General features: G+C 39.6%; 1 protein-coding gene across 2 annotated transcripts in view; it reads right to left on the bottom strand.

Annotated features, from left to right (window-relative positions):
* Positions 1-18,840, bottom strand: part of syn2b (synapsin IIb) — a 51,459-nt gene that overhangs the window by 21,760 nt on the left and 10,859 nt on the right. For both annotated transcript variants that reach the window (XM_089010353.1, XM_089010352.1), the window contains exons 2-4: positions 4,175-4,232; positions 2,608-2,699; positions 268-424 (exon numbers count right to left, since the gene is read on the bottom strand). In XM_089010353.1, coding sequence (XP_088866479.1) covers positions 268-424; positions 2,608-2,699; positions 4,175-4,232 — 307 coding nt within the window. The remainder of the gene's footprint in view (positions 1-267; positions 425-2,607; positions 2,700-4,174; positions 4,233-18,840) is intronic.

Here is an 18,840-nt window from a genome sequence, read left to right as displayed (position 1 = left end):
CACATCAAGTTTCGCCTTCATTATTTTTTTGTCACAGATGATTTGGGAAGCAAACTGGCCAGTTGCTGCCATGTAGCAGAGCCCATTGCTTCAAGGCATAGCGGCATGATACAATTTTATTGATATGAACATTACATTGCTCATATTGCCCAGGAGAGGGAAAAAATTCAGATCCTTCGATGCATCATCTTTGTGTCGCTATTAAATGCCATTTTCTGTGTTGATTTTTTTTCCCCCAGCAACTATAAAGCTATAAAAATGACTTACAGCCCAGGGTTTGTCGCAGAGGTTGTAGATGGAGTCCAATGAGTTGACTGAGGGGACGCCGGCATACTGCAGTCCGATGATTAGGTTTCGAAAGTCTTCGTTCTGGGCCATGCTGAAGGCATGTTGGCGGACCAAGACAAAGTCTGGCCGAAATGATCTGAGTGGGCAAGAAACAAGGAAGTTAAGAGAGGAAAGAAATCAAATGTTGTACTATTGGCAATAGATAAGATAAATGGCCTTCTTTTCCTTTTGGCTTTTCCCTTCAGGGGTCGCCACAGTGAATCAGTGTCCTCCATCTAACCCGGTTTTGTGCATCCTCTTCTCTCACACCAAATGGGCGAAGGAAAAAAAGAGTTTTGTGTTGTGTGGCAAGTCTTGAAACATTAGGACCTGTACTTTGCTCGCATACAATGAAGAAAAATTGTGAATGTTTGTTACTCAACCTTATATCCATCTAGAATGACGAATCAATACATAGCTCAATTAACTTTTTAAATTGAGTGAAATGCAAATTCACATTTTCTTAAACGTTTTAATTTGGATTGAAAACTAAGCGAAACCTGAGCATTTCCGTTTAAAAAAAAAACTTTTGGACACGTTTATTGAAAACGTAAGGGAATTATTTAAATATTTAGGATAATCAGATGTGACCTATACATTTTGTTACAATTTTAAAACAAAGAAGACAAAATTTTCACTGGCTATTTAGATTTGAACACAGTACGGCAAAAAGTGAGACAAAGATAGAAACCAATTTCTGATTTTTATTCTTCCCACAAGTGGATTAAGCAAATAAAATGTCCATATCTGAATTTTTCCCCTGTCCACCTCATTTTATCCAATCAGCTTCCCGCACGGTGTTCTGCAGTCTGCACGGAGAATGAAATCAAATCACGAACGGAAGCTAAACTCAGCGACAGGTCAATGTCGACTGAGCATGGCTCTCCTGTTCTGTCTTTAACTATCTCTACGTGTGCACCAACTGAAGGTACATTAACTCATTCACTGCCAGACGTGCCATAAACGTGTCCACTCCAGTGCCAGGGTTTTTGTCATTTTCACACAAATTCCAGGAGCCACAGGATATTGAATTGAGGACTACAGAAACATTCAATGCAGTGTAAGAAAAAGCAACCAAGAGAGGGGTAGAAAACATCTCATTCAGCGTGACTATCACCAGCATACATCCGGAATACTAATCAGATACGCAGAGAAAACCTCAAGTGGCCATTGAGAGGACATAGCAATTAGCGGGACGGCCTAATCTCGTCGTTACTCACGAGAATGAAAGGGCAGACCTACATTTCAGATGTTACCAACAAGTGCAAGGTCATTCCAGTTTCTTTCTGATCATGCTTTAGTACTTTGGTGACAAATTCGTCAGGGTGAGGCAAAGTCAAATACGTTCATGAGAGGACAATTTGGAATTTGAGCGAAACCGGCTTGAAATGTCATAACAATCGCAGTCTCATTCCCATCATCAAATGGCTAATTCCCTGTGTGTAGCTTTTTTCTTTGGGTTAACTTCTCCCGCAAAACAGTTGTAAAAGAAGGATATGAGAAAGAAAACGCTTATTTGGGGATGCTTCTCCTTTCTAATTCTCGCTTACTTGGCAGGACAGGAGCTTGAGCCAGAACTGTCCAACTTTTTGCAAACAAAGGACTTTATTTTCAAGCCATCTGTTTGCACTGTTGTGTTATGCTATTCACAACTTGAGACAAGTGGAAAATAATTGACTGTTTGTTCCAACACAGTTTTTCTCACCCAAAAACTTCCACCTCGAACGTGTTAAGAATTTTTGGGGACAAGTATCAGCCTTTGAAATGTCACTTAGTTAGTCCCATTGATGACTTGGAATTTCCAGCTGTTTGTAACATTAAATGTATTTTTTTTTTACATGGTTCATGATTAGTAGCAATCAGGTGACGTTCCTTGGCGAAGTCCTATTAGAAAGCTCCACAGAGAGAATGACGGCTAGCTGGCTAACAAGCGAGATAGATAGCGAGCAAGCAAGATACCTAGATAAAGATCATTTACACTCGATTCTGTGAGCAAAATCATTACATTTGATTGATTGATTGATGTGCAAAGGTTCATTTCTGCTCCGCTCAAGCCCCCTTTTGACGTTTCTATACCTCTACTCAACATGAATAGAGTGTGCGTGTGCATATCAAGCAGCCACAAAACATAATTGGAGTACTGCTGCCCTCATTTCCTGTGTTGGTTAGAGAAGTGGGCTCTGAAGACTTACTTTACCATCAGCGGAATTCCGACGGGTAAAATGATCTAAGCTGTGCAAATCTAAGATCATCATGATTTGATGCGTGCGCGGTATTCACCTGGCCGTCTTCACACCGCCTCTGATGACCTGCATGTCCACGGTGCAAGTTCCATTTGAATGTGCAATGAGGTTGATGTCCGAGAACTCGGCCTGCCGGGAGACAGCAGACAAAATGAACTTAAATTATTAATGCACGTTGCGGTAAGACTGAGATGAGAGCAACATTATCCTTTGCTACTGACTGTAGAGTATATTTATCATGAATTACTGTATTATGCAGGAAAGTAGATTTAAGGCCTAGTACTGTGAGCTCACTGAATGATGGAGGACATATTGTAGGCTCTAACAAATTATATCTCCTTTTTTGTCCCTGGAAGAAAAATCAGTGATAATAAATGTATTGAAATGTTGTGAGAATTACTGTTAATGATAAATAGATGTCACAATTGTATATTTTATTTTAACAATGATATTATCTTTTCATCAGCAACAAATTAATTTCAAGATTATCAAAACATCATTATTAATATATTTTGTTTTAAAGCTTGTCTAACATAATTCTATATAGAATTAAAGGACAACCAACATCACTTTTTTGTTTCCTAACTGACATCAGAAAAACGTTTTATAGCATCTAAAATACCCAAAACACGCAGTATATATTTTTAGTCAAATGCAAAACACCAATAAAAATGACTTAGTGTCTAAAAACTACTTCAAATTTAACCCAGAAGTGGCCAGTTTCAGAAGGTCCCGCCCCCTTGTTCGTGGTGTCACGCCAAGACGTCTTGCATTGCTGGAGAATCAAAACAATGGCTTCAGATTCAGAGCATATGCTTTCTTGATACTCATCCAGTTATGAATATGATTCGAATAGTTCTGAAGAGGAAAGCATACATGTTTGCAATCGATTAAATAATTTGTTCCGTGTCATGCGTTTGTGTTTTCCTTCTAATTTCGCCATCAACACGGATGAACACAAAGTTTTCAGACCAAACAAAGTACCGCAAAATGCATTGAGGTGATGAAAGAACTGCGACAGTATGTCCTTTCTCGGTCAGGGGCGTTCCTTCCGTGACGTGACGTGAGGCATCGTCACCAACTCAAAAACAAGACTTCTGGAATATTCAGCGCGAGTCTTAAAACGTAAACTACAGCTACATGCGGTGGAATCTTTGTAAAATACGCTAAGTAGAAGTCATTTGAAGTGATTTTACAAATTATGGACACAACTTGTCCGGAGGTATCGGTTGTCCTTTAAACATTTACTATTATATTTGTGTGTGTGTGTGTGTGTGTGTGTGTGTGTGTGTGTGTGTGTGTGTGTGTGTGTGTGTGTGTGTGTGTGTGTGTGTGTGTGTGTGTGTGTGTGTGTGTGTATTTTCATCATATGAATTTATTAGAAAGATATTTGAATTAATATTAAATATGCTAAATGTAATTTAGATCCTTTTCAATATCTGCTCTACTCCCTTAAATCAATGTTTGTTTTCATATTGTTTTTTATGCAAAATACGATATTATTATTATTATCATTATTCTCACTACTACTACGACGACTACTACTTTACTATATATGTTGTTTTAATAGTAGTTATAGTGTCCCTTCAGAGGGATGATATCACCTGCTCCACTTTGATGTCATACTCTCCAAAAATCTTCTTTCCCCGAAAGACTTTGGCCCTGAAAGAGAAAAGAGGGAACACGCTTTCATGAGCGAACTATCAGTTGTCCACACTACCCTCTCGTGGACATTCCACACTCCATTTTAAGTAATTGAAGAGAAAGTGGAGGCCATCTGGTGCATGTCTAATTGGGCAAACTTTATCTGTCAGATAAAGTTTTGCAATGTGAAGTTTTTACCCCCTTCTAAAATTAGTCTTATTTTTATGTTGTTGCAAATTCCAAACATTAATTTTTAAGAGCATCAGAGAATTGTAGAGGCCAGACAAAGTTGGGTCAACATGGTGTTTCTTCATTTCTTAAATTAAGAATAAAATTCAAACCTACTCAACCCATGCCTGAAAAGGCACTTTCATCTTTTGCTCAATCCTCAATTTACGGTGGCTTATTACTATTTTCAGTTCATTTTCACTCCCACTTTCCAAAAACACAGCAGGCGATAGGTTAAACTCTAAATTGTCCTGAGGTGTGGGCGTGGCCATGGAGGTTTGTTTGTGTGCCTTGTGATTGGCTGTCAACCAATTCAGGGTGTAGGATAGGCTCTTGCACACCTGTCAAGCAAATTAGAAAAGGGATATTGTTTACTTGTGTTGTGTTGTGTTGTGTTTGACCAGCATTTAAATTTGAGTCATGATGGAGCATGAGAATAAGACATCAGGAAGCGGGCTAACCGTTTTTCACACCACTATATAAGAAAACAGTGAGAGCGCCACAATTTGATTGGCACATAGGATTTTGATGATGAATATGTCCAGTCAAACAGCACAGCATCCTTGGAAGCTGACTACCTGTATTGGCTGCCGCTTTACTGAAGACGGCTGTAGGAACAGATGACAGGAAAGACGTAAGCTGATCGATGAGGATGATAATGATGAGGCTGCCGGTGGAGCTGCTTGGAACATTTTTATCTCACGGAGTGGCATAAAATGGATCGCAGATGGCTTTCATGACATGCACCAGGAGTCAACAAACAGTCTAAATAAAGCAACAAGCCAGTCAGTGGAAAAGTTTTTTGTTACTCCCTCTTCTCTTTGTTATTGCTGCAACTGACTGAAACAGTGGGGATTTATAATGCCTTATTACGACTCATGCACTAGAAAATATAAACCAACAATTAACTGTGTAAACACGGCAACCTGCCCAAATTAAAAAATGTATACAATATTCCCCTCCACAGAAGCTCTTAGGAAGTGATGTGATGCAACTTGCTTGTTAGCATGGTTCATGAGGATGATAACATCTGTGCCATGGTGGGGGGCTCAAACTGGTGTATAAAGTTCCACGAGCAGGTCAAAATGATGTGTGTGGCTTGTTCTAACATGGCAGCGTCACAGGGTCACCGTTGATTGCAACGCATGTCCTTTAATGTCAGCCAACAAGCTCTTGGGTGAGAAGATTCATGGCTTTGATTGCTCAGGCTTCTTTCATAAGCCTCAAATCAGCCATGTTCAGGGAGCTTCCCTGGGGTGAGGACATTGCTTGATTTATTTAAGTGGTTGTGCAGTGAAGCCGGTCCACACCTGTGTATTTTCAGCAATCCTGCTAGTATTCCAAAGACAAGATATGTCAGGATGAACAGCAGCTATGAAACAAGATGCTTTAGCAATATGAAATAGCGTTTTTATTAGATTTTAATTAAAAAAATATGTATTTGATTTGGAATGCAGATAATTCACAGGCCTGCCAAATCCAAGGAACACCAGAGAACACTTAGTGCCTCCTCCAACCCCACTTTTCCATCGTTATTACATTTTGTCAAGAATTGTAGCAGGTGGACAATCCAGCACGTGAACAAAAGGGAGGCACAACTCACGAGCGGCCGGGAGTACGTATCTCTAAAGTCCCGTTTTCTCTGATTGCAGTAGTAAGAGCACCGTGATTCATCTTTCAACAAGGTGAATCTAAGGTGAGCATGTGACTCACTGTGGCAAATAGAAATTGACTCGACAAATGCAAACCATCGCCTTGCCTTCGGATTACATGGTTCCAAACATTTTTCAACCAAATACTTTTCATGTTCATGACTTAAATCCAAGGTTAGTATAGCTTGTACCAATATCATCATCCTGGTTACAAAAGACTGTGTTCCCCTACTCTTATTAACACATTTTTCATCACGCCCTCTATTGTATATGGTTATATAGATCCATCACCCATAAGCAATTGAGTCGTGTTAAAAGGGGGCTGAAGACAACGGGTACAAAAGTGACAAGGACACCAGAACTGCTGATGTCATTGATGGCATACTGATAGAAATGAGTCACAAATTAATATTTCCCTGAGAGTGCGACCCTCAAGCAAGAGTGGGAGATTTATGGTATGTTAGCAGAGTAGTCTGGCAATCCTTTGAAAGCGTTTGTGGCAAGACTATAAAATAGCAGAGGTCCAAGGTGCACAAAAATATGTATTTTTTTTATTTTATTTAAAAAATAAAAACGATTTAAAATTATTAGTGTTTTTTCTTGGTGTGAATCTCACTGGATTGGCTGGAATCATACAAGGCTCCCCTTCAAGTTCTGAAAACAGGTTTCTGTTGAATAGATCAAGGCAAATTGTGAGTTAATTGAACAAATGTGTTTCATTGTACAATTTATATATTTTCCACAATACTTTTCTCACCACATGTAGGTACAGTAAAAACTAGCCACATATTGTAATTTTTTTATTCAGTATCAAAGGTCTCTTGCGGATAAAAATACCATCCACGGACAACACAAAAATGGCATGCAGTAAACCAACTTTGAGTGTAATATCTAATTTAGTGCATTTGCTTTTTCACAATAATCAACTCACTCAAATAAATGTTGTCTTATTGAAATACTATGTTTGTCCCCCAGCTCATTCACATAATGTATAAAATTCTGATGATCCTCCAATATACATTCCTCATGAAAATGGGGGCTTGCTCTCATTCCTAAAAATCCCAAAACAAACAAAAATCCGTAAGGGAAACAACCACCTCCACTATAGTACTGGTAACATGTACCCACCTCCATCAAAAGCAAAAATAAAAATAAAAAAATATATATTATTATATTATTATTATATATTATTATATTATTATTATTATAATATATATTATTGTTTTATTATTCTTTCCTTTCATCACTTTGCTGCTGTGAAATGTAAATTTCTCCACTGTGAGACTAATAAAGGCATATCCAATCCAATCCAATCCAATAGTCAAGAGAATTCAGATTGTGGTCTTGAGCAACAGCACTATTTCTGCTATAGCGTATCTAATTAAAAATTGGAGAAAAAAGCCATACTATAATGTACTAATAATATATATGTGCAAATAAAGGCATCCACTCTAATTGGTGCATTGCTTTTCAGAAAACAGTCCAGTCAAGAAAAGCCCCTTAGACACTAATTTGCGGTGATAATCTATTGCTAAAATATAACAAAACACAATAACTGCTAATTTTCACACATGAGAAATCTTTTGAAAATACAATTAATGAGATTCATAAACCAGCATTTATGAAAATTAACATGAGATCATGTGGACAAAGTGTTCCCGAGGGCAGCACTGCACAAAAAAAAGCTCCACTGAAGTGTCCACACCCAACTGTGCACATACCCAATTATCCAGCAGATGAAGGCAGAGACTTGCTGGTGGAAACAGCAGAGAACAAAGCCATGACAATCTTGACAATCTCTTTCCAGACGGAATATTTGCCAACACGATAATCATAAACTGCATTTAAACAGTTGTCGGCCAAACAGGTGGGTGATTGTTACCAATATGCCATGATGACAACATTTATCTTTCAACGTGACAACAGTTATCTTTCAACATGACACCATTTATCTTTCAGAGAAGAAAGTGGCATCGAAATTGGGTAACAGAGCTTTTCAGTGGTATGCTGTCCTGCACTCACTGAAGTAATTTTGCTGATTTGGGGCACAAGGGCATCCCCGGGATACCAATGCACAATCTGTAAAAGTAGCTAAATTAATTCATCACACAGTGACAATGTGCCGCTGCAGCAGGATGAACAGAGCCAGCTGTCGACAGGCCAGTGATCTATTTTTTTTAATAAAAGCACTAAGTTGATGTTTTTTGCTCAGATGCCGAATGATATGGCAGAACATTTTTTTTCTGAAATTCGAATATTTTAGTCGCTCGTGTATAGTATCTCAAATTGCAAATGACAATTGTGTAACAATCGAATGACTTATCGTCCGGACCTCAGACTACAAATCACATTTTTGGGGAGGAAATGTATTGGACAAAAGTCAACACCAAGAACCTAAGAACTCGAACTGTCACCAAAATGCATGTTCCTCCATTCAGAAATACATTCCCAGCGCATGTTTCAGTCCAGCCAATTGGAAACTCAGCGCATCGTTTAAAGGACAACCAACACCATTTTTTGTTTCCTGACATCAGAAAAATGTTTTATAGCACTAAAATACCCAAAACATGCAGGCTGATATTTTAGTCAAATGAAAAACAACAATAAAAATGAGTTAAAGTGTCCCAAAACTACTTCAAAATGATCTCAGAAAGTTTCAGTTTCAGAAGGTCCCGCCCCCGTGTTCGTGATGTCATGCCAAGACGTCTTGCCTTGCTCGAGAATCAAAACAATGGCTTCAGATTCGGAGAAGATGCTTTCTTGTTACTCATCCAGTTATGAATATGATTCAAATAGTTGTGAAGAGGAAAGCATAAATGTTTGCAATCGATTAAAGAAGTCCTTCCGTGTCATTTTGAGGTGTCTGGACTGCACTGTAGCGTCCCAGAAAATGTACAAGATGGCGCACAAGCTCCGTTGGAAATGGGCTGATTTGTTTGCTGGGAATTTGTGTCGGCTAATATCAAATAGTAGTCGTGGTCCAACACACGATTCACCATCGCGTTATTTATGTGTTTTCCTTCTACACGCCATCAACACGGGTCAACACGAAGATTTCAGACCAAACAAAGTACCCAAAATGCATTGTGTGTCACTTTCTCGGTCAGGGGTCCTGACGTGACGTCACGTCAGGAATCGTCACCAAGTCAAAAACAAGATTTCCTGTATAGCGTGAGTCTTAAAACGGAAAAATCTAGCTATATGTGGTGGAATCTTTGTAAAATACGCCCAGTAGAAGTCATTTCAAGTGATTTTACAAATTATGGACAAAACTTGTCCGGAGGCGTCGGTTGTCCTTTAAATTTACTGTTCAAATTATTCAGGGAAGCACTCAAGCCGAGTGCATCAGGCAGTACAGACGGTAAAAGTTCAAGCATGAGCTACAGATTGCTTTGCAACAGTGGTTCTCAAAGCGAGGTACATGAAGGCACTTGAGGGGGTTGCGTTTAAAAGCGATTAAAAGTGAAAACAAAGAAAAAAAAAACATTGAACACAGCATCTGCCTCCCTCCTATCAAGGATGACAAAGATCCTCAATTAAGAACAAGCCCAAGTGTCTCACAAAAATGAAAAAAGTAATAACTAACACTCAGTTCAGTGCAGCTATGCAATATTCAGTGTTGACATTTGACGTCAGTCTACATTTTAAGATTTTTCATTTATTTATTTTTTGTTATTGTTCAAAATTATTGATGTTATTTACAAGTTAATGATTTCTTCCTGGAACAACACACAACCATACCAGTTTCATTTTTAACACCATTTATCAGCTCTTGAAAAACGTGCGAGTTCATCATTATTTCCGTCGCCCAGCTCTATCTCACAGGAGTCCCATTCCTACCAGCCTTGTGCTTTTATATCCAATTTGCAGGGTGCATGAGACAGCGGTAATTAATAAACTCAGCAGTTCTTGAACCCACGGGTATGTACCAGATACCCATATCAATCACAGTACTGACACAATTTGTCAATACGGTAGAGAAACTAAGAGCTGTGGACTAGTATTCTGTTTTAATCAGTCTCGTATTTTATCTTGGTGGAGGCTTTTTACTTGTGAGTCGCATGTGCCGAGGGCTCTGTATTTTTTTTTCTCCCTCACAGACCGGTTCAATGTCAGACAATATTTTCAGGGACCGGTCTTTAAGGTTGGATAAGTGCAACAAAATGAATATGATATGACCCGCATGAAAACGGTGGTATTTTTGAAACATAATAATTAACACAAATTATGAGACAAGGAACATCGTATCTGGCCTCTCTCTGGTCACGATGGTAAAGTTTAAAAGTGGCTTCAAAATAAGATAATGAAAGTGGTGTAAATTATTTATTCTTTTTGTGCAGCCTGGTCCCAAATGATCCACGGACAAGACTTGTCAAATGGGTTCAAAATCAAACTAAATTAATCCATGTGACTACCATAAAACACTTGTGTTCAAGTCAAGGCCCGGGGGCCAAATCTGGCCCTCCACATCATTTTATTCGGCCCGCGAAAGCAAATCAAGCATGTTATGTTCCATTATGCTTGCTGAATCAAATATTCAAATTGTCCTATGCAAACCACAACAACAGTCATTATTTTGTTACTTCGAATTTAATAACTAGTAATTAATTTGTTGTGCGCTTTATATGTAATATGTGAAGGGGATTAAACATTCTCATGACTTCCCCAAAGTCATAACGGCCCCCGAGAGGAACCCGTAACTATAATGTGGCAATAAACGGCAATAAACGAGTTTGACACCCTTGTTAATATATAAGAAGCTCCTGTATTTTGTTTTTCTACTTCTTTCTTCCCTTTCCTCTTCCTTTCATAACTTTGCTGCTGTGAAATGTAAATGTCTCCACTGAGAGACTGATAAAGGTTAATCCAATCCAATCCAAGCTGCCTCTCTGGTATGGAAGCCAGATGGAGAATCAACATCTGTTGTTGCATGATGGGGTGCTCAATCCAAATTAAAAAATATATAGAAGATTTAGAACTGCATCATTATTTCAATGAACCAAAGGAGTGTCACTGTCAAAAAGTAAAAAGAAAATGCTTTTCCAGCCTTCAAGTGCCATTGCAAACAATGCTTGCAATCCAGATCCACGGCCTACATATTGACAGCAGGTCTGTTTGTTGTACTTTATTTCTTGTTGACATGCTTTCATTGTCATGAGGTGCTCGGATAAAACTCTGATGACACATTCTCTGATAGGAGAAAGAAATTATGGGGTGTCATTAAATAGATTCTGCAGTACACAATTATTTGAAAGTTGAAATTCCAATTATATGTAGTAGTTAGTGCTAATAGACCTTGGGATTGGCGCCGTTTCAATGCGTAATTGAGATTCTGCACCAGTATATACTCCATATATTTATTTATTTGTCTTCCACAATTTAATTAAAGACAGATGTGACTAGAATGTACCGTTTCTTTGACAACTCCTTGTTGCCAATAAGGTCTACAACACTGCACTCCACTGACTCCACAACCAAATTAAAAAGTTCATGCTGTTTCCGCACCATGAACACACAAAAATAAGAACCAAATAAACTCCTGAATATAGTTTGTGCCATGCTTTGCAGAGTAGTTGCTGCGTTTGATTTGAGCTGAGTTTGTGCTGCAATTTCAATTTGGCTTAGTCTCAATGATCAGCCTCCCCGTATGTGCTCGGACAGAACGTACTGGGGGGATTTACAGGTGCTTCACTCACACCATGATGGTGAGATCATCCTGTCCAACATGAAACAAAAATAATCTCTCTGTAAAGGAATCAAGGAATTACTCAGACTTGCAAACATTCATAATGCGCAAGAGTACCTATCAATCTATCCATTCATTTTCTGATCCGCTTATCCTCACAAGGGTCACGGCATGTGCTGTATCTGGTTAATAATTAATTGTGTTCGGGCAAGAGGGTCCATCCTGAACAGGTTGCCAGCCAATTGCAGTGCCCATACAGTGCAAATGTTCCCATTGTGGGACCATTAAAGACTTTCTGATTCTGACGGACAATCGAGTATCTAGTAGAAGGGGAAATTGACCTTTTTATTTCATGTGTATAAAGGATGCACAGTTGATAAATCGTTTTCATCTAAACAAATGCATTCTTTTTTTTATAAAACGACCCAACAGAGCACTTTCAACACCACCGGGCCATTTTGTTGTTTATAGCTTGTTCACCAAGTTGCTAATTAGCCGAACAGATGACTCTGCTTCTCCTGACTGGCTCACTCCAACTTTCAAAGTGTCCAACGGAGAGAGCGTGAGAGGACGCTGGAGACAAGACAGCCGTGCAACGAAAGAGGAGCATGTTGTATATTATTATTATTTTGTTTTTAGTTAACGCTGAAAGTTGCGAGAATATCAGACAACTGATGGACACTAACTAACTTCCTTTTGGTTGTTTCTGTGGTGACAACGAGTTGTTTTTTTAAACACAGAACATGAGATGTACAACAAAACGTTAGTGGTCAAGTTGAACCTTTGAAGTCAATCAAAAACAAGATCCGACAAGACTGCGCAAGACTTAATCAAATCTTTAATCATAGTCTGGGTTGAGCCATTCAACCATGACGTTCCGGTACTTTTCTTTTCATTTGGCTTTTTCTGCCATCACTGAAAAGTACGACTGGTGGCATACCGCAAAAAAAGATGATAATCATAGAACCAGAAATAAAGTTATTGCCACATCGTGACGCAGTCCACGTCGCTCAGTGCTGAGTGGTCATTACAACAATATCACTTGCTCTACAATAATAAGGACATCAAGCCACAGAAAAAAAACATGAAAGAGACAATCAAAGCGTCCTTTTCACCAGTGGATCAGGGACGTCATGGTGGAATGTGCACGTCTGCCACAAGCTAAATGTTGAAAGCAAACACAAAGCTGTAGCATCCATTGACAAAAAGTGATTGTCTCACATCTCCTGTCCCATATAAATCCGCTTCAATTCCATGCCGCTGCAGTTCTACATACACATCGGCGCTCTGCGCTGACGCTCCTTTCTTCTCATCGCGTGCTCCTGAAGCCATTCATCCATCCAGCCACAGACTGTCCAACAGAATAAGTTTTTTTGCTGTAATCGACTATGTTGGATCCTTATTATGTATGGGAAAGAGTAGTCCACGTTTCTGTTTCTTTTCAGTAACAAAAGATTCTTCCAACTGAATAATCCCATTTTCATATTTTTTTATGTAAAATTGATAGCTTTGAGGAAAAATAGGATGTGATAATAACATAGAATCATGAATGGCACTTGTCTTTGCTTCTCAATACAAGTAGAATGACACTAATGAATGAACTGAATTTACATCAGTAAGTCAATTGTATTTGGTCTTTATTCAAACTCACCACCTAATTCACAATTAGTATTTTGGGGTGGTTAGGTCAATTCTATTTACATAAAATAATGATCTCCAAACATGTATAATGTATGATATAATTTACTTTTCAAGGTCTTCAAATACGGTTTTACAATGCTGTGAATCTTTTTTTTACATTATTTTCAGTCTATTATCTTTGGACCTCATCAGGGATGCAATGGCTGATATTAAGATAAAAGTGTCATGCTGGCCTAATCTCCCCTTCCACTAGCTGTCATTAGTGTGTGTATGTGCATGTATATATGTGTGTGTGCGTGTGTGTGTGTGTGTGTGTGTGTGTGTGTGTGTGTGTGTGTGTGTGTGCACGTGTGCGCGCGTGTGCATGTGTGCGTGTGTGTGTGTGTGTGTGTGTGTGTGTGTGTGTGTGTGTGTGTGTGTGTGTGTGTATCTGTTGAGCAGTGACATGGCTGAGTGCAGCAGCCTCCCTGGGGCGGTCATGTGCCTTGGTGCTCAGTTGGACCACTGAGACACGTGTCGCACATCTTTTACTTTTACTTACTCTTACTGTACAGTAAGAACCCCAACGCCCCAACACACACACACACACACACACACACACACACACACACACACACACACACACACACACACACACACACACACACACACACACACACACACACACACACACACAATTTCTTTTATTCCATATTCCCCGTTTTGCTTTGTGTCCAGGTGGTGACAGTGGGGCTTTGCAGTTTTTCCACCCTCCCCCCCCATTCACTTCTTATTATCCTTGACATGCACAAACACCTTGTGACATCACAGGGAGGAGATGGAATCGTTCTTGTTGCTTGACTTCAGTACATTTCTTCTTCTTTCCTTCGTAACTGCCATTGCGGTGTTTTCATTTTTTACTCTCACATCACATTTAATGGCTGTAAGATGTGCATCCAAAGCCACCGTGCAATGATATTAAGAGCACACAAAACGAAGATGTACAGCAAAGGATTACATTCAGGACTGGGATGATAATAATATTGCCGATACAATGGTACCATATGTAAACATTTTTCCACCACAAAATATAAATAAATGCGTCAATTTGTTGCTATTTTTTAGAAGAATCTATAATTGTCTGAAACTGACAAAAGAAAACCCACACTAACTATATTTTCATTTAAAAAAAGAAAAACAAATCTTTGGCTTCTTATTTCATCGAAACATTCAAAACTATTGTCATGGGTTTGTACGAACGAGAAGTCTAGGCCATAAATATAAAGCAGTAAAATGAAAAACAAAGTGCAGTGGTAACAGAGCATGCCTTGTGCTGCATGACAATGAGATAGAAATAAAATGAAAGGGCTATTATAGAGAATTGCAGCAAAATGACCAAATCCATGGCAGACAGAAAAACGAATATTGTGGAGGAATCACTCGTATCATTCAACTTATGCTGATCCTCGTTGAAGATGTCATGTCACAAAATCCATCTTATCCTTAATCCTTTCAGCGACAGTGGTTACTACAGTTGACAACTTATCATGTCATCAGGTTACAGGGCGCACAAAAGACAGTGGTGGGCCGTGGATTTCATCGTTAGGCCTTCAGTAGTGCTACGTCTGAATCAATCCATACTGAAAAAAGTGAGGTGTGATTTACTGATAAAGTCATTATTAATGAAGCATGTATCAAGTAAAGTCAAGAAGGTTCTTTGATTTGGGGACAGCACAAATTGTGACCCCCCACTACCTCGAAGGGCAGACAGGGGGAAAAAGCCAAGAGGAAAAGAGAGAGATGTAGCGTGCTAAAGACAGACCGTTTGTGACATCATGTAAAGGCGGGCAGGATGTGACGTCATATAAAGGCGGGCAGTATGTGACATGACTGGAAGTCCCAAAAAAAAAAAAAAAAAATGATGCAAAAGGAAATAGAAAAGATGTTCGCATAGCGAATTGCCTTAACATTTACTACAGGTCTACTAGAGGGTACCATTAGCCAAGAAATAACTGACCGTCTTGAAAATGGCTTTAACAGTAAATCTGCAACCAAATCTATTTCTTCTTCTTCTTCAGCCATGGTGGGTTGAAAAAACGACTATTAAATCAACGCAATATAATTTGCTTATGCAGCTTGCTACCGATACAGTGTGCTAGCTCTGGCTACTATACACTTATCACCAGCGGCTCGTGATCAAAGCAGTTTGGCTGGTCACAAGCCAATCATAGTTTGCGAAAACTTTGACGTTGACCAGCGCCTTTCAGGAAGGTCTTGGTACCCCTTTTGGGTTGCCAAGTTGAAATCTGATTTGTTGGAGCAACAGTTTGATCGACATATTTGATGCTCCAGGGCCTGCAGAACTGATTGTAAATGTGTACGGGTAGATTTCTGACCCTGGTAACAAATGATGGCTGAAACGTGATTGGTTCAATGCTTAAATACGAAAACACATGCCTCTCGAAGGAGCCCAACAGGGGAAAAGCAATGAAAGGAAGCTGAAATACAATTTGGAATTATTTAATAAGAATTCATCTCATCTCATCTCATCTCATTTTCCGTACCGCTTATTCCTCATTAGGGTCGCGGGGGTTGCTGGAGCCTATCTCAGCTGTCTTCGGGCACGAGGCGGGAGACACCCTGAATTGGTTGCCAGCCAATCGCAGGGCACACAAAGACATACAACAGTCACTCTCACACTCACACCTAGGGACAATTTGGAGTGGTCAATCTGCCTGCCATGCATGTTTTTGGAGTGTGGGAGGAAACCGGAGGATCCGGAGAAAACCCACGCGGGTCCGGGGAGAACATGCAAACTCCACACAGGGAGGCCGGACCGGGACGCGAACCGGCGACCTCTGCACTGTGAAGCCGGTGTGCTAACCACTCGACTACCGGGCCGCCCCCATAAGAATTCATGAATTAAATATAATAAACATCAGTCCGTGATTCTGATATTTTGAGGGCAGCAGAAAAGGCTTTGCAGGCCTTGATGTCCACCACTGTGTTCTACTGTCTATTACCGTGCAATTATTGCCATTAAACAGTGACTAACCGGGGCATATCCTTCAATGTTTCATATCCTTTTTGAATCTATAGTAAACCTTTTTAGTGTTCAAACTGCAGCTCCTCAGCAAGCTGTAATGATTATGAATGTGGGTGTTTAGGGCTCAGGAGGAAGATTTTAGTTTGAGTCACGACTTGCATGTCTGCGCGCATGTTAGGGTCCACTGAGGAAAGGCTCACTGTATTCTTTTGGTCTGTTTACGTAAAAAAAGGTTTACTGAGAGTAAAGTCATGTGAAAACCCCTCCCAACTGCCTCCCGCATCGTCTGTGATGTACAAACACGATATCACGACGACAGGAACGCAATGCAGTCATGCAATGTGAAGCCGCCCACGCTGGCATCGTGCCGCCGCTGCACATGAAGAAACGTAAAGGCAGAAACCCCCCCCCCCCCTCCGAATGATTCCCTCCTCTTCTCTTAATCTCTTTACTGTGATGGGAATGATTCAGTGAGTTTTCCAGCCTAATGACAGTTATCACGGCGGGGCTTCAATTACTTAACCCTTGATTTATGTGGCCTGCGGCATGACTACGTATGCGGCACACAACGGATGCCAACTTGAAAAACGGCAGGATAATGCGGTGGGTTGGGCAAGAGTGCAATTGAAGAACAGCTGACCAATATTTCAAACAGATGACTCAAACCAGACATGAATAAAAGGACAGCCAATTCGATTATAAGAATTACACATCAGTGGTTACTGACTTGGGAGTGACTGTGTTCCCTCCCGATAATGCTCCACTTATATTGGCTGAACAGAATTGCAGTGGTACAAAACTGATGGCTTCATACAGTGCCTTTCAAGAGACCTAGGTATGCTAAATATCAACGGCAGGGTATTATTTATGTATTTAGAACAGCTTTATGTAACAAAGAGTGTGCAGAAAGTTCTAAAGATTGAATGTCTTTTGTGTTGTGACACATAATTTGCTTTTTTTTTTTTTTTTTTTCAAGTTGGCGCCGCGAGAATGACTGACTTTATAGCAGCTTCTGTATTTTGATTTTGCTGCTGTAAAATGAAAATTTCTCCACCGTGAGACAAATAACGGCTCATTTAATCTAATCTATTTTGGACTCGTTTCATATTACTTTTCCACTATTGACCTTGTTTATCTTTGCATTCTAGTTTGAACACAAATTTTCAATTTCCGCTAGGAGTTGCTTTACGAACCGAGTATTGAGCGATGTCACTTGAAAGGGGGCATTTTTCCTTATTGTTGGCATTGCTATGCAGTTGCTGTGGCTCTTTTATGCTTTATTTGTGTCACACATGCTTGATGTCTCGGTGTATAAACTTGGATTACTCAGTGACAGGTTGTCAGTAAGTCGAGCTTTCTACTAGGATCAGCTCTCTTCTGTGGCTTCTACATCTAGACGTGCTCTCTGTAGCTACTTTGGCTTTTCAAAGATAAAGATAAACGTGAAATATAAAGGAATCAAATGGAAATCAGGAGTTGTTCTAGTTTGGTACGATGAACAGCATGTGCCGTTTATAACCTTGAAATGCTGGGAATATTGTAAACTGCAGACCACTTTTATGCTTTTCTGTTGAGTAAATTTCACTTTGTTAAAATTTAAAACATACTTAAATGTCCAATATTAACACTTCAAGGACAGTGGTCACTATAGTGGACAGTGTTATCAGGTTACATGTTATCGTTACTGGTGAATGTAAGGGTTAGCTGTTTAGTTTTGCCTCTTCTATTGAAGGAAATGTAATCTTTCCAATGTGTCCATGTAGTGTGTGGAACATCAAGAGGAGGTTTAAAATGCAGCAATCGCCTCGTATCCATCCCAGTGTGTGTTGTAAAACAATGCCTCTGGAGGCAGATGCTGGGTGGGCTGAGCCAATAATGAATCGTGTGCCGCTCAAAGTGGCTTTACACCAATCTAAACTGCTGATGTATAAACACCTCTAATTAAATATATTAGAGACAGTTGGAGAAGATAGTGTTTTTTATGTCTAGAAATTAGATTTTTCAGAATTGAACATCCTCTTGGGATTCTCTCATTTTTGGTTCTTTCTTTTGCGATGACCTTTCTGCTATTATCACAATTCTCCCGTTTGACTCCTCTTGTCGCTTCATATTGATTTTCCTCCTTACTTACTGTCTTCTTTATGCTTCACCGATGACTAGTAAAACAAACGAGTGCTGATTCACATCGATGGTATCGTAATGCTGCAGAAAAAATAGGATACATGGGAGGTTCTGCCAGCTTACACACAATCAGATTTCATCTTGTTTTTGCTCTGGGACTGAAAGCAGAATCTCAAAATTCATTTAGGAGGACCGCAGGCAGTAAACGTTTTAGCTATTAAGCAGCTACACTCATCACAGTGGGATCCATGATGAAAGTAAACACTTGGGAGA

The sequence above is a fragment of the Hippocampus bargibanti genome, linkage group LG12 (assembly GCF_051943395.1).
Source record: "Hippocampus bargibanti isolate YZ-2025 linkage group LG12, ASM5194339v1, whole genome shotgun sequence".
NCBI lineage: Eukaryota > Metazoa > Chordata > Actinopteri > Syngnathiformes > Syngnathidae > Hippocampus > Hippocampus bargibanti.
The sequence above is the reverse complement of the archived record's forward strand: the minus strand, read 5'-3'. Positions and strand labels throughout refer to the sequence as shown.